Source organism: Lotus japonicus, chromosome 3 (genome assembly GCF_012489685.1).
Source record: "Lotus japonicus ecotype B-129 chromosome 3, LjGifu_v1.2".
Classification (NCBI taxonomy): Eukaryota; Viridiplantae; Streptophyta; class Magnoliopsida; order Fabales; family Fabaceae; genus Lotus; species Lotus japonicus.
The window spans coordinates 37400339-37415951 of NC_080043.1; the positions used below are offsets into that span (position 1 = coordinate 37400339).

At 36.6% G+C, this 15613-nt stretch overlaps 1 protein-coding gene across 1 annotated transcript; it reads right to left on the reverse strand.

Moving 5' to 3' along the window:
• Positions 1-383: 383 nt before the first annotated feature.
• On the reverse strand, positions 384-8594 carry LOC130709554 (autophagy-related protein 18f). Its single transcript, XM_057558939.1, has 8 exons — positions 8157-8594; positions 5463-5927; positions 4963-5382; positions 4310-4543; positions 3381-4190; positions 3122-3288; positions 1309-1573; positions 384-777 (listed from the first exon to the last, which is right to left on the reverse strand). The coding sequence occupies exons 1-7, from the start codon at positions 8370-8372 to the stop codon at positions 1336-1338; spliced, it is 2550 nt and encodes an 849-aa protein (XP_057414922.1). The 5' UTR covers positions 8373-8594; the 3' UTR covers positions 384-777; positions 1309-1335.
• Positions 8595-15613: the final 7019 nt, after the last annotated feature.

Sequence of the window (15613 nt, forward strand, 5' to 3'; positions counted from 1 at the left end):
TATTAAATTTAAAACACTTAAGTTTTGACCAAAACAAAAAACGCTCAAGTTTAACTCAGAATGTTGTTGCTTTCGATTCATTTTTTCTTATTTTCTTCTCATATTGAGTTATGCTGTATTTTACTTTTAAACTACTTTTCCCCCTTCAATATTCTATTTTTATCCACTACATCAATCTATCTAGATTTGTCACATCACACCCCACATTTTAATTGTGACTCAATCATTGTCTTACAAATTATGGATCTTATCTCAATGATATGCCTGGAGAACATTGAATGACATTTCACATTTCATATTTCATATATTGAGAATGACTGAAATGGCATTTATGAGAATAATCGAGATATTTTGTAGTGCATTCAATCTATTGAAGAACACCATTGCTCCACTCATATTTGAACTTATTGAATGAAGATTAGGTTTACATTACAAGGATTTGGTACATATTTATCTATTTTTTATTACATTTTTTTGACAACCTACAAACTACTTTTTCCCACCCACATAACAACAATAAAATACATGAGATTATAGGGAAATTAATTTAATTAATAAAATAAAAAGAAAGAAAGAAAGAGGCAAAGTGATTCTATTATTTACACATTGAAAACTAATTTTATTGATATACACCTGTCTGTTATATACAATGTCAACAGAAGGAGAAACCCAACGTAGTATCCACAATTTTTGCATCGTAGTCAAGCCCCTACTCTCTCCCAACCATTATATTATCAGTGTTAAGCTTCCGTGCGAAATGAAAGAATATTTCCATGCCTGAATCAAAAGTAAAACAAGAAAATCAAACACAATTACAAACAAAGGAGGATAACAAATCTGTAAACAATAGAACAATGGTAGTAGATCGTGCATGTTTGACTGCACGTTTAGCATTTTTTGATTGCACGTTTAGAATCCACGTTAGCCCTCAAAATCGCGTTATCACAGAAGCTACGATAAGGAGCTTCTCCGCTAACGTGCTTCGGAGTGTATTCAACAGGCATCCAAACATGCTGACTAGTATCTCAAGCAGTTCCACCAGGGTCGAGATCCTCTGTCCTCAAATTGTGACTCATTTTTGTCTCACCAATGAGTGAGATTGTGTCATGTCAATTAAAAACTACCAATACGTAATTTCTAAATGTGATCCATCTATTTTTAATTGACATGGCACAATCTCAGACACTAGGAACAAAGGATCTCAATCTGGACCATCCGGACCACATGTACGGGTGAATAGTAAAACATTTGATTCTCTAAAGAAACTTAACATTTGACAATTAATAAATGAGAAAATGAACAGGTTACCTTCAATCAAGTTCATTTCCAATTTCTTCAAAATGGTTCTTCATTTTCAGGCCTTGTGTCATTATTTACATGCATGAGGTGAGCCTCCATGTTTAAGTGCTCCATTCTGTTATTTACAATCTCATGCAGAGTATCTGGTTTAAGGGTGTTGTTATTTACAAAGTCCATCGTTTCAGTCCTTTTGACATGATTATCCCACTCAGTTCCTTCAGTCTCACTATGATGTAAGAGTTGTTCACTTATTTTGCTATCCAGAGAATGAGTCCTGTGAGACGCCACAATTCAATATCATAAATAATCAATGTAAAAACACATCAGTTCTGGAATTGTCAATGTTAGCAAAATCTATAGCAAAATCGCAAAATCCTAAGATTTTACGATTTTGCAGCACTGTTCCGATTCAAAACGCATGCAAAATCTTGTTTTGGTGGAATCCCGTAGAATCTTAGATTTTAATCGTAAAATCGTAAAATCCTATTGAATCTCACGATTCTAGTATTTTTTTAATTTTTGAAGCTGATTCCTAAAATTGGGGAAACTAGAGAGTTTTTTGACTTTGTGGAAAAAACAACCCACCACCCAGCATTTAGGGGATTTCGAAATTGAAGCTCTAATTGATTGTAGTTCCCAAATTTGAATGGTTAATTGATAAGAATTAATAACTTATCGTATATTTCGAAAAATCAACCCATGTGACCCAACCTACATGCCTCTAATTGCCTATTTAATTCACTCATAGTAGAGTGAATTGAATCACGCATTCATGCTCTTCTGTAGTCTCTATCTAGGTCTCTTCCTCTTATGTTTTCTCTTCATTCTTCAACATATTTGTTTTCCTTCATTCTTCAACGTCTCTGTTTCATCTTTTAATTTCATGTTCTAGTACTCTTATGATTTTGGATTGAGATTATGACTTATATGGATGTTAATCTGATGAATTTTTATTCCAATTTTTGTTAAATGATGTTACTTACAAGATATCAATGCTATTTTTTTGTTTTTCTATTTATGGTAGAATCTTACGATTCAATTTACGATTATACAATTTTGAACCCTCTCTCCGATTCTACGTAGAATCTAGCTTTTCACAACATTGGGAATTGTTCAGCCTTCAAAAATTGAGGTATGGCTATTAAATACAATAGTAAGAAGAACAGTGCCCAATATCAAGTGTTTTAAGTTTTAACCTATGTCCTGTTTGAAAGAGCTTATTTGAGCTTATCTTATAGCACAAACGCTTAAACAAGTGTTTAGGAGAGCTTATGTATATAGCTTATGGTCTATAGCCCCGTTTGGAAGAGCTTATTTGAGCTTATCTAATAGCATAAGCGCTTATGCCAGTGTTTGGGAGAGCTTATGCAAACAGCTTATGGCCTACCATAAGATGTTTTGAGCTTATTTTAATAAGCTATTCAGGATAGCTTATGAAAAAGAGCTTATGCTTATATATAGCTTATTTTCAATTTATTTCAATAAATTTTTAAAAATAGCTTATGAATAAGCGCTTATATCATAAGCGAGCGCTTATGACCATAAGCGCTTAATTAAGCTGTTTTCCCAAACGGGACCTATATCTATAAGCTGGTTTGATTAGCTTATGGTATATCCATATGCTGTTTTCAGCTTATGCTTACCGATATAGCTTATGGACTATCTGTAAGCTGTTTTGAGATTATTCTAACCCATATTCAACTTATTCCAATATGTTTCTCAAATTAACTTATGAATAAGTGCTTATTGTCATAAGCGCTGAATTAAGCTGTTTACCAAAACGCAACCCTAATCTAATTATAGAATTAATTTGTCATCAAACCTTGTTTGTTGTGATTTTGGGTTCTGAACATAGTCAAAAATTGGAACCAAGTCCTTTGATCTAGCTTCAATCATGCAAGTTGGAATCCTTTCAATCTCAAATTCTCCTCCAGAAGCAGCTTCTTCATCCATTATGTTAGAGTCTTTCAACATTGACTGAAAATATATCTGGTTGGCAACAGAATTATGCATTCAAATGTCAATAGGTATAATATTCGACACTAAAAGCACAATTTCTAACTTTAACACAATGTTAGTACCTCTGGCTTTCCCCACAGTGGAACCTGAGCTTCATGCATTTGCAGTTCAGCTTCCGAAATATACAAATGATGCGCATCCTCGCAAGGGTTCACTTTCATGGCTCCATTTTTCATTTTAGGGCTCATGATGTCCTCCTTCACTTCCTCCGGATATATTTTTTTGCTGTCTGAAATTCCATTCTCACCGTATATGTCAACATTATCTTCTCGCTCTCTCCGACTGTGACTCTGACATATATTCCATTTATGCATGGCCTCAACTACTAACCTTGTATCAGCCTGTTGCATGGATTCATAAGGAGGGGTTAATCCAGAAGCAACAGTTGAATCTTGACCAGTTAATGTTCGCAGCGCATATTGTATCATGGATCCACTAGGAGAAAATACCAACAACTGATACTTTGACTTGGAATAGTTCCCTTCACTTCCTTTACAGTTACGGAATGATGATGCAATAGCCCCGGAAAGGGAACTCTTCCTACCAGTTGCAGCTGCCGCAGCGCCGCTTACAGTGCCTCTCCAGCCATTAGTTCCGTTCCTAATTCTGCTGACTACAGAAAGTGTGATTGGAGGTCCAGTCACAAACAAGCTCTGCTGTTTGGGCCTTTGCAGGGCTGAACTATGAGGCCGGCAAACTATTTGATTAGTTGCGGCACCAGTTCCGCTATTTTTTGTGGTAAAACTATCGTCGTAAGACTGAATATTTACATATCCTCCTTGAGGATTTATGGCAAATAAGTGGCTGGTGCCCCTCGAGGAACTAATCATAATCCACTTGCTGTCATCACTAAAACTGATATCTTGTATAACCTGAAAAGTACAATACATATTTATAAGGTTCCAGATTCCGGTTGCTTGCAGATACATTGCGAAGAAGAAAATGATTATGTAATAACCCAAAGGACAATTTGGAAGGAAAATGCACTCACTGCATTCGTAAAGCCGCGTTGAAGTCTGTACAAATGAACATAAGAAGGATCAGCATCAGATGTTGAGGAATTCTCACGTCCAGGCATTATCTTGAAAACATTTATGTTATGACCCTGAACCGAAGCAGTCACTAAGATGGTGCCACTAGGATCAAAGCATAAGGCTGAAATGGGACTCTTGTGGGCCCGGAATTGGGCAACAACATTTTTGGTGACAATATCTTTAACAATGACCTGAAAGAAAAGAACAACAAAGTTATCCTACATATAAGCAGAGTATGAAATGCAACAATACTAGGTGCTTTATTGCAGAAGTATCAAAACATACACCAAAATATGCAAAAATGATGATACAACTTGAGATAAACCAACATGCAAGCCTCATCAGCAATTAGAGTATTTTAAAAATTTCTACATCCAGAAAGACATCACTCTTTTCAAAACAAGATTAGAACCCGGAATGCTTGAAGACACTGGACTCATTTTCAGTAACAACATAATTTTACGCACGCTCTCAAATCAGCCAAAGACAACCTAAGACAAGAACTACGTTATCATATCTACTAGAGCTAAAAAATATTCAAGCACTATGAGCAATTCCAATTCCAATTCAACTTTTAAGTTAACAAAAGATAAAAAAGAACAGTATTCACCATTCCAATGTTATCGGCATCTGCCGAATGGCCATTAATGGTTCCATTGCCCTTCGAGCCTGAATTTACAGATTGTAATGAACCATTGTTCTCAGAGCAGTATTTGGAAAGTTTCTTATATCCCATATCTCCAAGGGTCACAATCCCAGTAGCAAGATGCTTGCTCGACTCTTTGGCATAGTGTGCAATCAAGCTCCCATTTGAAGAAAAACCAGGAAAGCTTGCAGAAGGCATCAAATGCTGCGGACTGACATGCCCAGAAGCGGAGACTACAACCGGGCAACCACTATAAGCCAACCATCTCGGACCAACTGCAAGTGGTCCATAGCCGACGCCTCCAGAGCCAGGAACACTCATGACTATAGGATTTGTAAGTAAAGTATATTCCCTTTCTAACGTGATAGAATTGAAACAGTGTATCTGCAAAAACAAAAACTAAATTAAGCATTCCAACAAAGTAAGTACCTCCAGATTATTAGTCAAGATATTAGACAGTATACCTGGGTGGATTGAGAAACAGCGACTATTCGAGAACTACATCTTACAGAATAGACAACTGATCTAAACTTCATTACATTAACATATGAGTGGGATTTCATAGAATAAAACTGCACAGTAGTTGGCAGATAGTTGCCACTCATTTGATCATGCGAGTTTGAAGCGCTCCCATTGGAAGGGGCGGTCAACCCATCCTTAACATTGCTGCCTCCTGCAAAGAACCCATCAGCACAAACAACCAACAGCGGGCGGCTGTTTGCAAACTTGTCTTCTGATCTCTTTGATGCAATTGGATTTGGTACCATTTGCATAAACGAAACAGGACCATCGTGTCTGGAAACTAGGTCACGTACATTATTTGATTCGTCAACAAGCCAGACCTGGAAGCCTGACCGATAGCCAAGAAGAAGTACTTTCTGACTGACTTGTCCCTCACCCTCTAACGTATCAAACCCAGCCCAGATGACCTATACAAATTTATAACTGAAATGAGTCATCGTTCCTAACAAGAATTTGGAAATTGTTATCATGAAATATTAATTATTCTGTAAACAGAAAGGAAGCAACAAGAAATATCACATGCCAAACAAGAAATCAGATCCAGCTTTGCTAAGAAATAGTACGTGAAGAATTTGATGAAGATGTAAGTATTTAATGAAAGCAATTTTAGGCATCACATGATGGCTTCAACTACTCAAGTTAGCAGTCCCTTTCCAACAAATAACCCACTCTTTGATAACCAAATTCATCAAACAACCTGGTTAACTCCAATAGCAAAGTAAATTTTATATCGTCTAACTCTAAACCTATAATTTATAGGTCCACACCTGAGAGAAATTGAAATGCAATTTGATTACACTGTATATGCATCGGGGGGGGGGGGACCCTAAGGCCAAATCACATTTAACTCAGCTGAAGCAGTTTCATGCAAAGAAAAGAAATTATATCACTTTGTCACATGCGGAAGTCTGTTAACTCCAATATCACGAAAAAGAAATATAAACACTCCATCCTACCAAATGGTTATGACATTAAACTATCAGCTTCATATCAATTAAATATATCCATCAAAATCACACATGCAAACCTCTTTATGTGTCCGTTATCCATATGAATTACACATAAGATGTCACAAAAATGAAAAATATACAAAAACATTTGTTTCCATAACAGACTTCCTACACTTCTTTGACTGCTGAACTAACACAAGGTTAATATAACTGCAAAGGAAAATATATAGATCTGTTTAAACAAATTAAGTTAATGAGCATATAGAAATATCCATAGTCAGGTAAATGTGTACAACAATTTAATTCAAGGAAAATGCTAAATGACACTACCCAATAACCACACGACATGCACTACCCAGTGTTTTCTGAACTTCCCTTTATTATTTGCTGAATTTTTTTTTCAAAAATTTTTTTTTTATTTCAAAACAACTGAATTAACCCATGTCGTGTGGGTAGTGCATGACCAGGTCGTGCAATATAGCAGCCCTCTTAATTCAAACCTTGTCAAACCCTACATTCTAGTGTGACCATACCAGATCCAGGTTTAACAAAATATATTAGGCATTCAACTAACAAAATGATACCCTTGCTAATAGCTCGAAAGACAAATGATATATGAATTATGAAAACATAAATAAAAATCTTTTGACAGATATTTGTCCCATAACATTAGGCCATGTTGAATGCCTCTGTTTGTCTCCAACAAAATCACCATTCTTTAATACATGCTCAAACCCACGTATGCTCACAATTGTAGCCAATATGAACAAAATCATCACAGACAGCTAAAAAGTCCCATAAAATCAAAGAATCAAAGAGAACTGACCAAGTAGTAGAGAGATTAGCACAATAAAAAAATTAGAAACCAAAAATGAACAACAAACACCAAATTGTTTGATATTGAAGTTGCCAAGTCACCTGCATATCCAAATTGCAAGAATGCACTACACTAAGATAAAGTCCACATCTAAATTGTTAGCAATTTCAAATCATAATAATCCACAAAGCATCATTGCACAATAAACAAGCAACGCATACTCAAGACCTTCAGAAAATTGGCAGCTGCAATCTGCTGCCACCATGTGAGTTATGCAAATCTACCTTGCCAAATGCCGACATTCTTATCCCCGAAACAAATTCACATACAAACTTGACTTAAAAAATGCACCAGGCCTTCTTTATTTAAAACTTCCATGCAATAAATGCAAGCATGGCAACAAGAAATAAATATTACTAATTACTAAAGGAAAACCATTACTACCATGTTTGGATTAGCTTATATTTTCTCAGAATCAACTCTGCCGCTCAGAAGCTACTCACAAAAGCTTCTTCACACAATTGATTTTAACTTTAAATCAATTGTAGAAGGATTTCCAAACATGCCAGTCACCACTAAAATACTGAGTATGGATTGACAAAGTAACTGCAACTACAAAAAATTTGACTTCCACATCTAACCTCTAAAATTAGAAGAGACCTAAACTATTCAGTGGGATACGTAATCATATTTAGCCTCTGTCATAAAAGCAACAGTCAGTTACACATGAAACAAAAATAAACACCCTATTTAAGGAAAACCATTTAACGTCACCAAAATTTAAAGCAACACACGCCACAAGTTACCACAATAACCAAACAAGCAAGCAACTATTTCAAAATAACGTAAAACAGCACAAACACACATACCTGATCATGATCCGCATCATCATCCCTATCCACAATCGATGAAGCAACCGACGCGGCGGACCGTGCAACGGTGGAAGCACCGTTTGAAACAATCCTCAGGTAGCTGGAGATAGCACGAAAAGAGCTAGGAATGAAGCCATTGGTTCTTCCGCCACCACCACCAACAACACCCTGATGAAGAACCTGTTGTTTCTGACCATCATTCTTCATCCCCATCACCCAAAAACACCAAAATAGCACCTACCCACAACACAACAATCAATGATTCTTCAAATTCACATTCAATCATAACCCCTTTTCAATCCACCACCAATCCTCCACCCTCTTCCACCAGAACAAACACAACCTACACACGTGTCTCCATCTCCTTCACCACCCCCCAAAAGCTTCAAACTTTCAATCACAGCCAACAAATCCGCAACCACCCCAAATCAAATTTCTTCCCTTTCCCCCCCCCCCCCAATTTTCGATTGCAACCACAAAAAACAAAAAAACAACACCAACGACAACAAGGGTAAAACAAAAGAACCGGTTTTTTTCTTCAAACCACAACCGATTATTAATTTTTTTTTCTCTCTACCTAAAAAATAAAATTGATTTTGGTGCTAATCAGAGATGAAAAAACAATGATTCAACCAATTAAAAAAAATCAAAAAAACAAACAAAGATTAAGGTTTGAAAATGTTGTGTACGATGATTGAGGAAGTGGGTGGAAGCAAAAACCGCCGAGGAATCGCCGGAGAACCGGTTGAGAAGATCTATGGGAAGAGAGAGAAACAAACAAGGAGAGAGAAACAAGAGAGAGAGATTGGAATTGGATAAACGAAGGAAGAAGCAAATTGAAATTGGAAAAATAAAGAGAGAGAGAAACTTCAAAGTTTACGTCTCTTTTATGATTCTCTCACTAAAAAATAAATAAAGATTAATTGGTTTTTTTTGGGGTTTGAGTCTTTCACGTTGTTGTTGTTGTGTGTTGTGTGTTGGAATTTCAATGCTGTTCCTTCCAGTTCAACCAAAAACTAACCTCGTTCTCTTCTTCTCTCTACTCTCTAGCTTCACGTCTTGTCCATTATGTCAACACTTTCAAAACAGTTTTTCTTCTTTTTATTCACCTCTCTCTCTCTCTGGCACATTATCACATATCTCTGATATCACTATTTTTTTTATACATATATACATTCATTATTCGGTCACCTTTCGGATACTGTCAGATTCGAGATTTAGTCTTAGTTAAGATTTCTTATACCTCTTCAGAGTGTATTGTGTGGAGGTGGAACCGAAGAGCTCTTTCCACGCACTCATCTTATATTATCAACTGAGCTACCCCTTTTGGTCAACTTTTTTTATTAAAAATAATATAATAATTAATTAATTATGTGGTATTATGATCTGGTTCTGATAAAGTTGGACTATACTTGTCCCATTTACCATATTGTGCTTTACATTTTGCAAGTTGTCTAGTTATTATTTATGGAAGTACAATGATACCTAAACACATGTGCACAGTTCGTACCTCAATTATGTCTTTTTAAAGAATCAATAAGCCAAAAAAAGTAAGTTATTTATTTTTTTAATATTTTGGATGTTATAAATTTTTTATTTATTCTCTCTATTTCAAAATTTGTTGTTATTTTAGATTTTTGGTATATTTGGAGTAATATTCTTTATTCCTAGTTGATTCAGTTTTTTATTTAACTATAATTAAGCTATTGAGCAGAGTACTTCATGTGTTGCATTAATATTTGGGTAAAAACTATTCATGTCACCCATAAAGCTATCATAGTGTTTCTAAAAATGCATAGTGTTAACGAAAACCAACAAGTAGCATAACTAGTATATAGTTTGGCTCTTTAAGCATTTACTTTATGGTTCGATTCCTGTATTGTGGTATGGAAAAACATTTGTTGAGTGAGGCCTACCCAGGCGGTACGTATGGAAAAGCATTTGTTGGGAGAGACCTACCCACTTAACGTAATCTCACATCTCGAAAATTAGTCTCATGACAGCCGGCTGTGAGGATACCTTAAGAAACAAAAAAAATCATTAAAATTTTACAATTTACACTCCGTAAATTAAAATGTTTTATGTATATTTTTTTAGAGTTATATACCAATCTAGAATGTGGTATACATAATTTTAACTAACATTCTTCACTTATAAATATGTAGTTACTTTTTTTAATACATACTGCATTATTTTTTTGTTTAGTTTGGGGTTCAGAATTAGTGTTTAGAGTTAATTATGATTTAGATTAAATTAGTATTAATTGAGTTAGTTAGATGTGAAAAATTAGTGTCAATATTTTTATTATTTAATAATTAGTGAAAGTCCAGCGTGTCAAGGACTAAATTGAGAATGTCAAGGACCAAATTGAAACTCATGTGGCACAAAACGCGACACATGTGATTTTCCGTTACAAGGACAAACGGGAAAAAGTGAAAAGAACAAATGTGACGTGACTTTGCAAGTTAAGGGCTTCTGAAGCTATTTTTCAAGTAGAGTGACCTACATACAGTAAGTGTGAAACTTCAAGGACCAAGTTGGATATTCACTCATTAAATTGTGATGGACACAATTTACATTCCGGAGTTTAATTTGCGCATTATTTATAAAACATGGCAATTTTAATGTCAGCAATAACCCAAAAACTAGAACATTGTTACCCAAATTGCGTTAACATGTTTTTAAAAATCATTCAGTCAATAAAAATTACAAATTAAAAAATTGTTTAGCATTAGTGATTTCTATAAAGATAGGTGTCCCAAATTGTTTTCTTGCAATTTCTTCTTGACGGAGTTTCACACACTACATATAAGAGTTAGATTTTGGAAATGTATAATTATTTTTGGGTTAATCGTCTACTTGGTCCCTGTCTTTGTCTCGCCGTCTGAAATTAGTCCCTCCCCGGAAAATTTGTAAATCTGGGTCCTCTCGTTTGCAATAAGTTCGGAGCAGGTCCTCGCCAGAGCCCGGAGCTCCGGCGAGTGATGAATAAGCATGCTGACTGGGATTAAAATGCTGACGTGGATTTTAAAAATAAATAAAAAATAAATTACACATAAAAAATTTAAATTAAATATAAAAAATAAAATCAATTAACAAATCTAAACCTAATTTAATTAACAAAAACAAATTAACCCCAATTCCCCCAAATTTCCAATCAAATTAGGGTTCTTCTTCTTCTCCTCATCTTCTGATTTCATTCCCCTGGCTTCTGATTTTGGTTTTGCTTCCTTTGCTCTCTCCACCCAATCAAACCACCCATAGTCATAGCCACACTCATCTCCATTCTCTCTCTCACTCACACTCACACACACACCATGAATTCCACCACCACTGTCTTCTTCAACCATTCTTGCATCTTCTTACTATGTCTGTTGTCAACGATTTTCATGGTGGAGTTTCAGGGGAAATCAACGATTTTCGTTGTTCTTTCGTGGCCGTTGTTTGGCCCTTCTTGTTCTTCCCCTTTTTTTTCTTTTTCGTTTCTGAAATCTAAAACCCATTTTATATTTCAGAAAAAGAACACATCTTTGGGGGTTAGTAGTGGCACAGAACTAGAAGTACCTTTCATTGCGAACAGCGAGGTTGAGGAGAGCGAGAAGAGAGGATTCACGGGCATCAAGGTTGGAAGAAGAGAGCATGAAGACGAGGGGTTGACTGACACCAGCAGCAGCGAGCTTGAAGCGGGTCTTGGGAGATGAAGATTTGCGAGTGAGTCTTTTGATTTCTCTTGCAGCTTCAATCTTTGTGTTAAGTTCCCCATTGATGAGGTTCTCCGACAAGTTCAGTATCTGGGTATGTTGTCCAAGGTTCCATGTTGTTGTTGATGATGATGTTGTCGTTGATGTTGATGTTGTTGTTGATGTCTCGGTTGCTTCTGGTTCTGGTTCCACTATGCTCTCTCCCTCTCCCATCTCTCTCTCTTTTTCGTTTCTGCTGTAGCCTGGGATGTCTTCCCCACTATCCTATTGGGGTCGAGGTTCATGTGATTTAATGCTGGTGTGGTGGGTGGGTTGTTGAACTTGGGGTCGAGGGAAGAAAATGGTTGCTGGATTGTTGAACTTGCTGGAGGTGGGGGTGGGTTTCTGGGTGGTGGTTGCTCGGTGGCTGGGTTTGGGTCGTGGTGGCTGGGTATGGGTGGGGTTGCTGGGTTGTTGAGCTTTCTAGAGGTGGGGTTGGGTTTCTGGTTGGTGGTGGCTTGGCTGGGTTTGTGAAGATGAAAGGTTGATTAAGGGGATGAAGATGAAAGATGAAGGATTGATTAATTTGGTTTCTGAGTTTTAATTGGAGTATGAACATGAGTATTTTAATTAAGTTTTCATTAATTAAACATTTTTTTGTTAATTTTAATTGGAAGAAAATAAAAAACCCAAATCAACTTGATTAATTAATTTATTTTGCTGATGTGTAAATTTGTTATTTTCCATGTAAGCAAATTTAATCCGGTCAGCGTTCCAAGTCATCACTCGCCGGAGCTCCGGGCTCCGGCGAGGACCTGCTCCACACAAATTGCAAACGAGAGGACCTAGATTTGTAAATTTTCCGGGGAGGGACTAATTTCAGACGGCGAGACAAAGACAGGGACCTATTAGATGATTAACCCATTATTTTTTGTTACAATTAAAAAAACTAAGGTCCTCACACATAAGCAGAATCAAAGTGGAAGGATGAAACTTCCATATCCCTAAAGAGTTGCATCGTTAAACGCTTAACGAGTTAAAGCATCCACAATAAGATTATACTCACGGGGAAGAAGAGAGAAAGATACTGAACAATCCCGGTCAAATGTCGTTCGAATTGTAACTATCTTCTTCATCAACCATCAGTTATGAACATCTAAGTCAAAATTAATTAAATTTAAATTCCTCTTTTATAATATATTTTTTAGAATATAATTAAGATTAAAATTTGACTACATTTTTTATCAAATTTTAAATTAATATATATATATTATTTTAACTACACTGATTTACTTCAAATTTTATTATAAATTTAATTTTATATTATATCCAGTTCTAGAAATCTCATGACTCGGTTAAGAACACCCTTATGATTCTCATGACTCGGTTTAGAACACCCTTAGTCATGAGATTCCTAGAAGGTATGAATGTTGTATGTTTAGATTCTGGCAATGTTAATATTGATAGTGAGCTAGTTACATATACATATTTAGATTACAAAGGAGACATTTTTACTCTGCTTGGATGTGTTATTATTGGAAAACAAGTTTACAACCTATTGTTTCTTTGTATACGACTAAAGCCGATTACATGTCCTAGACTCTAGGAATATAGAGGGTATGGCGTTGTTAGGGTTGGTTTATTATCTGGGTTCGGATATACAAAGACCAGTGTTTTATTGTGATAACCAGAGTGCATTGAATATGACTTAGAATCAAATTTACCATGAAATATCAAAGCATATTGATGTCTTATTAAATTTTATTCGAGATTTCATTGAATATAAGTCATTATTTATAAAGAAGATAACCACAACATACAATCCAACAATTATGTTAACGAAGCCTTTGTCTAATATAAAGTTCAAGCATAAATTCAGCTTGGTAAATGTACTATAACTTGAGCTTGTGGTCGTTAGGAGTGTGATTGCAAGAGAGTTCATGATTATGGGTAGGCACGGCAATCCAACTTGAATCCATGGGTACACCCGACATCCCGAACCCCCACCCTAACTCTAAAGAGTAAAACCTGCTTTGACCAAGTTTAGGGAAAAATTGAACTCAAAGCCAAAGAAATGGGGATGTGAATGGGTTTGAGGGTGCTAATACCTGCCCCTAACCCTCCTTGATATAAAAATTACATATTTTGAATTATAATACTAGTTAAATAATAATATTTAACTTTATCTTTTGCTAGAAATGTGTTTTTTACTATATATTTTTGAGATTTTGGAAGTCTATTTTATTAAATCATTTGAATTAAAATAACTTTATTATATTATTTATTAAAATAGATGGATTGGGCGAGCCCTACGCTTATATGATTCACCATGATTAAGGCATTGAAGCTACCTTAGAAGATAGTTATGCATTAGGCGAGCACGGAGTTGAGGCGACCTCAGCACCAAGCAAGCCATCGAGGCAAGACGATCTCATCCACGTACAAGTAAGACCACTCATGCCGATTGTAGACTTATGGTTATTATCTGTAATGGAAATTAGGTCGAGGATTATGAGACACATCCTCACTATAAAGGGAGGTCATTTGTTGTACTAGGGATTTTTTGGGTCATTTATGACATAACAACTCTTATTCTGATATTCTTTGCTACTTTTATGCTCTGCTAGCGTTTCCTAGAAAGATCCCTGGCCCTAGTCAGATCTAGGTCCAGAACATTGGCGATGTCTGCGGCTTTGACCTACTTGTTCTTTCCATTGTGTTGAGCGGTGTACGATAATGCAGTGACAGAGTAATAGATTTGATGCAGACGAGATACGGACTGCGTTGTCACGCTCCTCGTCGTGGTCTAAGAAGTGGACGTCACAAATGTGGTCGACACAACGGATGGACACCTATTACTGATGGACATTATATTGATCGTGGTGTGGGTGGCGTGTAAAGATCTGATTCGGTGGTGTAAATGGAGGTACAGATAGAGTAAGAGGCTTCGTTTATTCTGGTGCAGCCACAGGCTACTTAGCCACATGGGGATCCAATCCCAAATCAGGGTACGAGTGGTGGTGGTCCCGGCGTGGTGGTTCCGGATCCAGCTCAGGGTGGTGGTGTTCCCATAGTGGGTCCACCTCTACAGCCGAATGTGACGTCAGTAGATCTGCAAATCGTCTAGGACACCATCTAGGAGATGCAACGACATAATCATCATTTACAAGCTCAAGTGGAGTACTTGCAGCAGATGCCAGACTTTCAGCATGGTTGTCGCGTCGAAGCGAAGGATATCGTGGAGTTTCAGCCTTTCGCGCCGCTAGTGGCAGCGATGGAGATTCCGGAGCATCTTGAGACACTCATGTTGGACATGCACTGGGGAGAGACGTACTCGGTGGACCACCTATGCTATTTTAATACTAAAATGGTGGTAGGCGGGGCCATAGACGCAATTAAATGCAGATTACTGCCTTCGACATTTAAAGGAATGACGATGACTTGGTTTATCATGCAATAGTCATATTCGGTACTAAACTTCACAGATTTGTCAACAAAGTTCTTAACTTAGTTTTTAGCCAATTAGGTGCAAAAGGTGACCACAACGAATTTGTTTAATGTTCGCAAGTAACAAAGGGACATGATAAGACATATATGGCGCGCTTTAGAAATTGTCTGTCCAGATGGAGGATGCAAATCCTTTTGTTTGTGTGGCGGCCTTTAAGCATGTGTTGAGGGCGAGCTCCTTAAATAGTGACTTGACTAGGTAACCCGCATAAGATATGTCTGAAATACAGGTGAGAGCTCAAGAGTTCAATCTGGTAGAGGAGGATG

Bases quoted from the DNA above. Each gene is read 5' to 3' on its own strand.
- LOC130709554 (XM_057558939.1), bottom strand. From the start codon at position 8,372: ATGGGGATGAAGAATGATGGTCAGAAACAACAGGTTCTTCATCAGGGT. The intron at 5,928-8,156 runs GTATGTGTGTTT...AAATTTGTATAG, and splicing joins ATGATGCGGATCATGATCAG to GTCATCTGGGCTGGGTTTGA. The intron at 4,191-4,309 runs GTGAGTGCATTT...TGTACTTTTCAG, and splicing joins AACGCGGCTTTACGAATGCA to GTTATACAAGATATCAGTTT.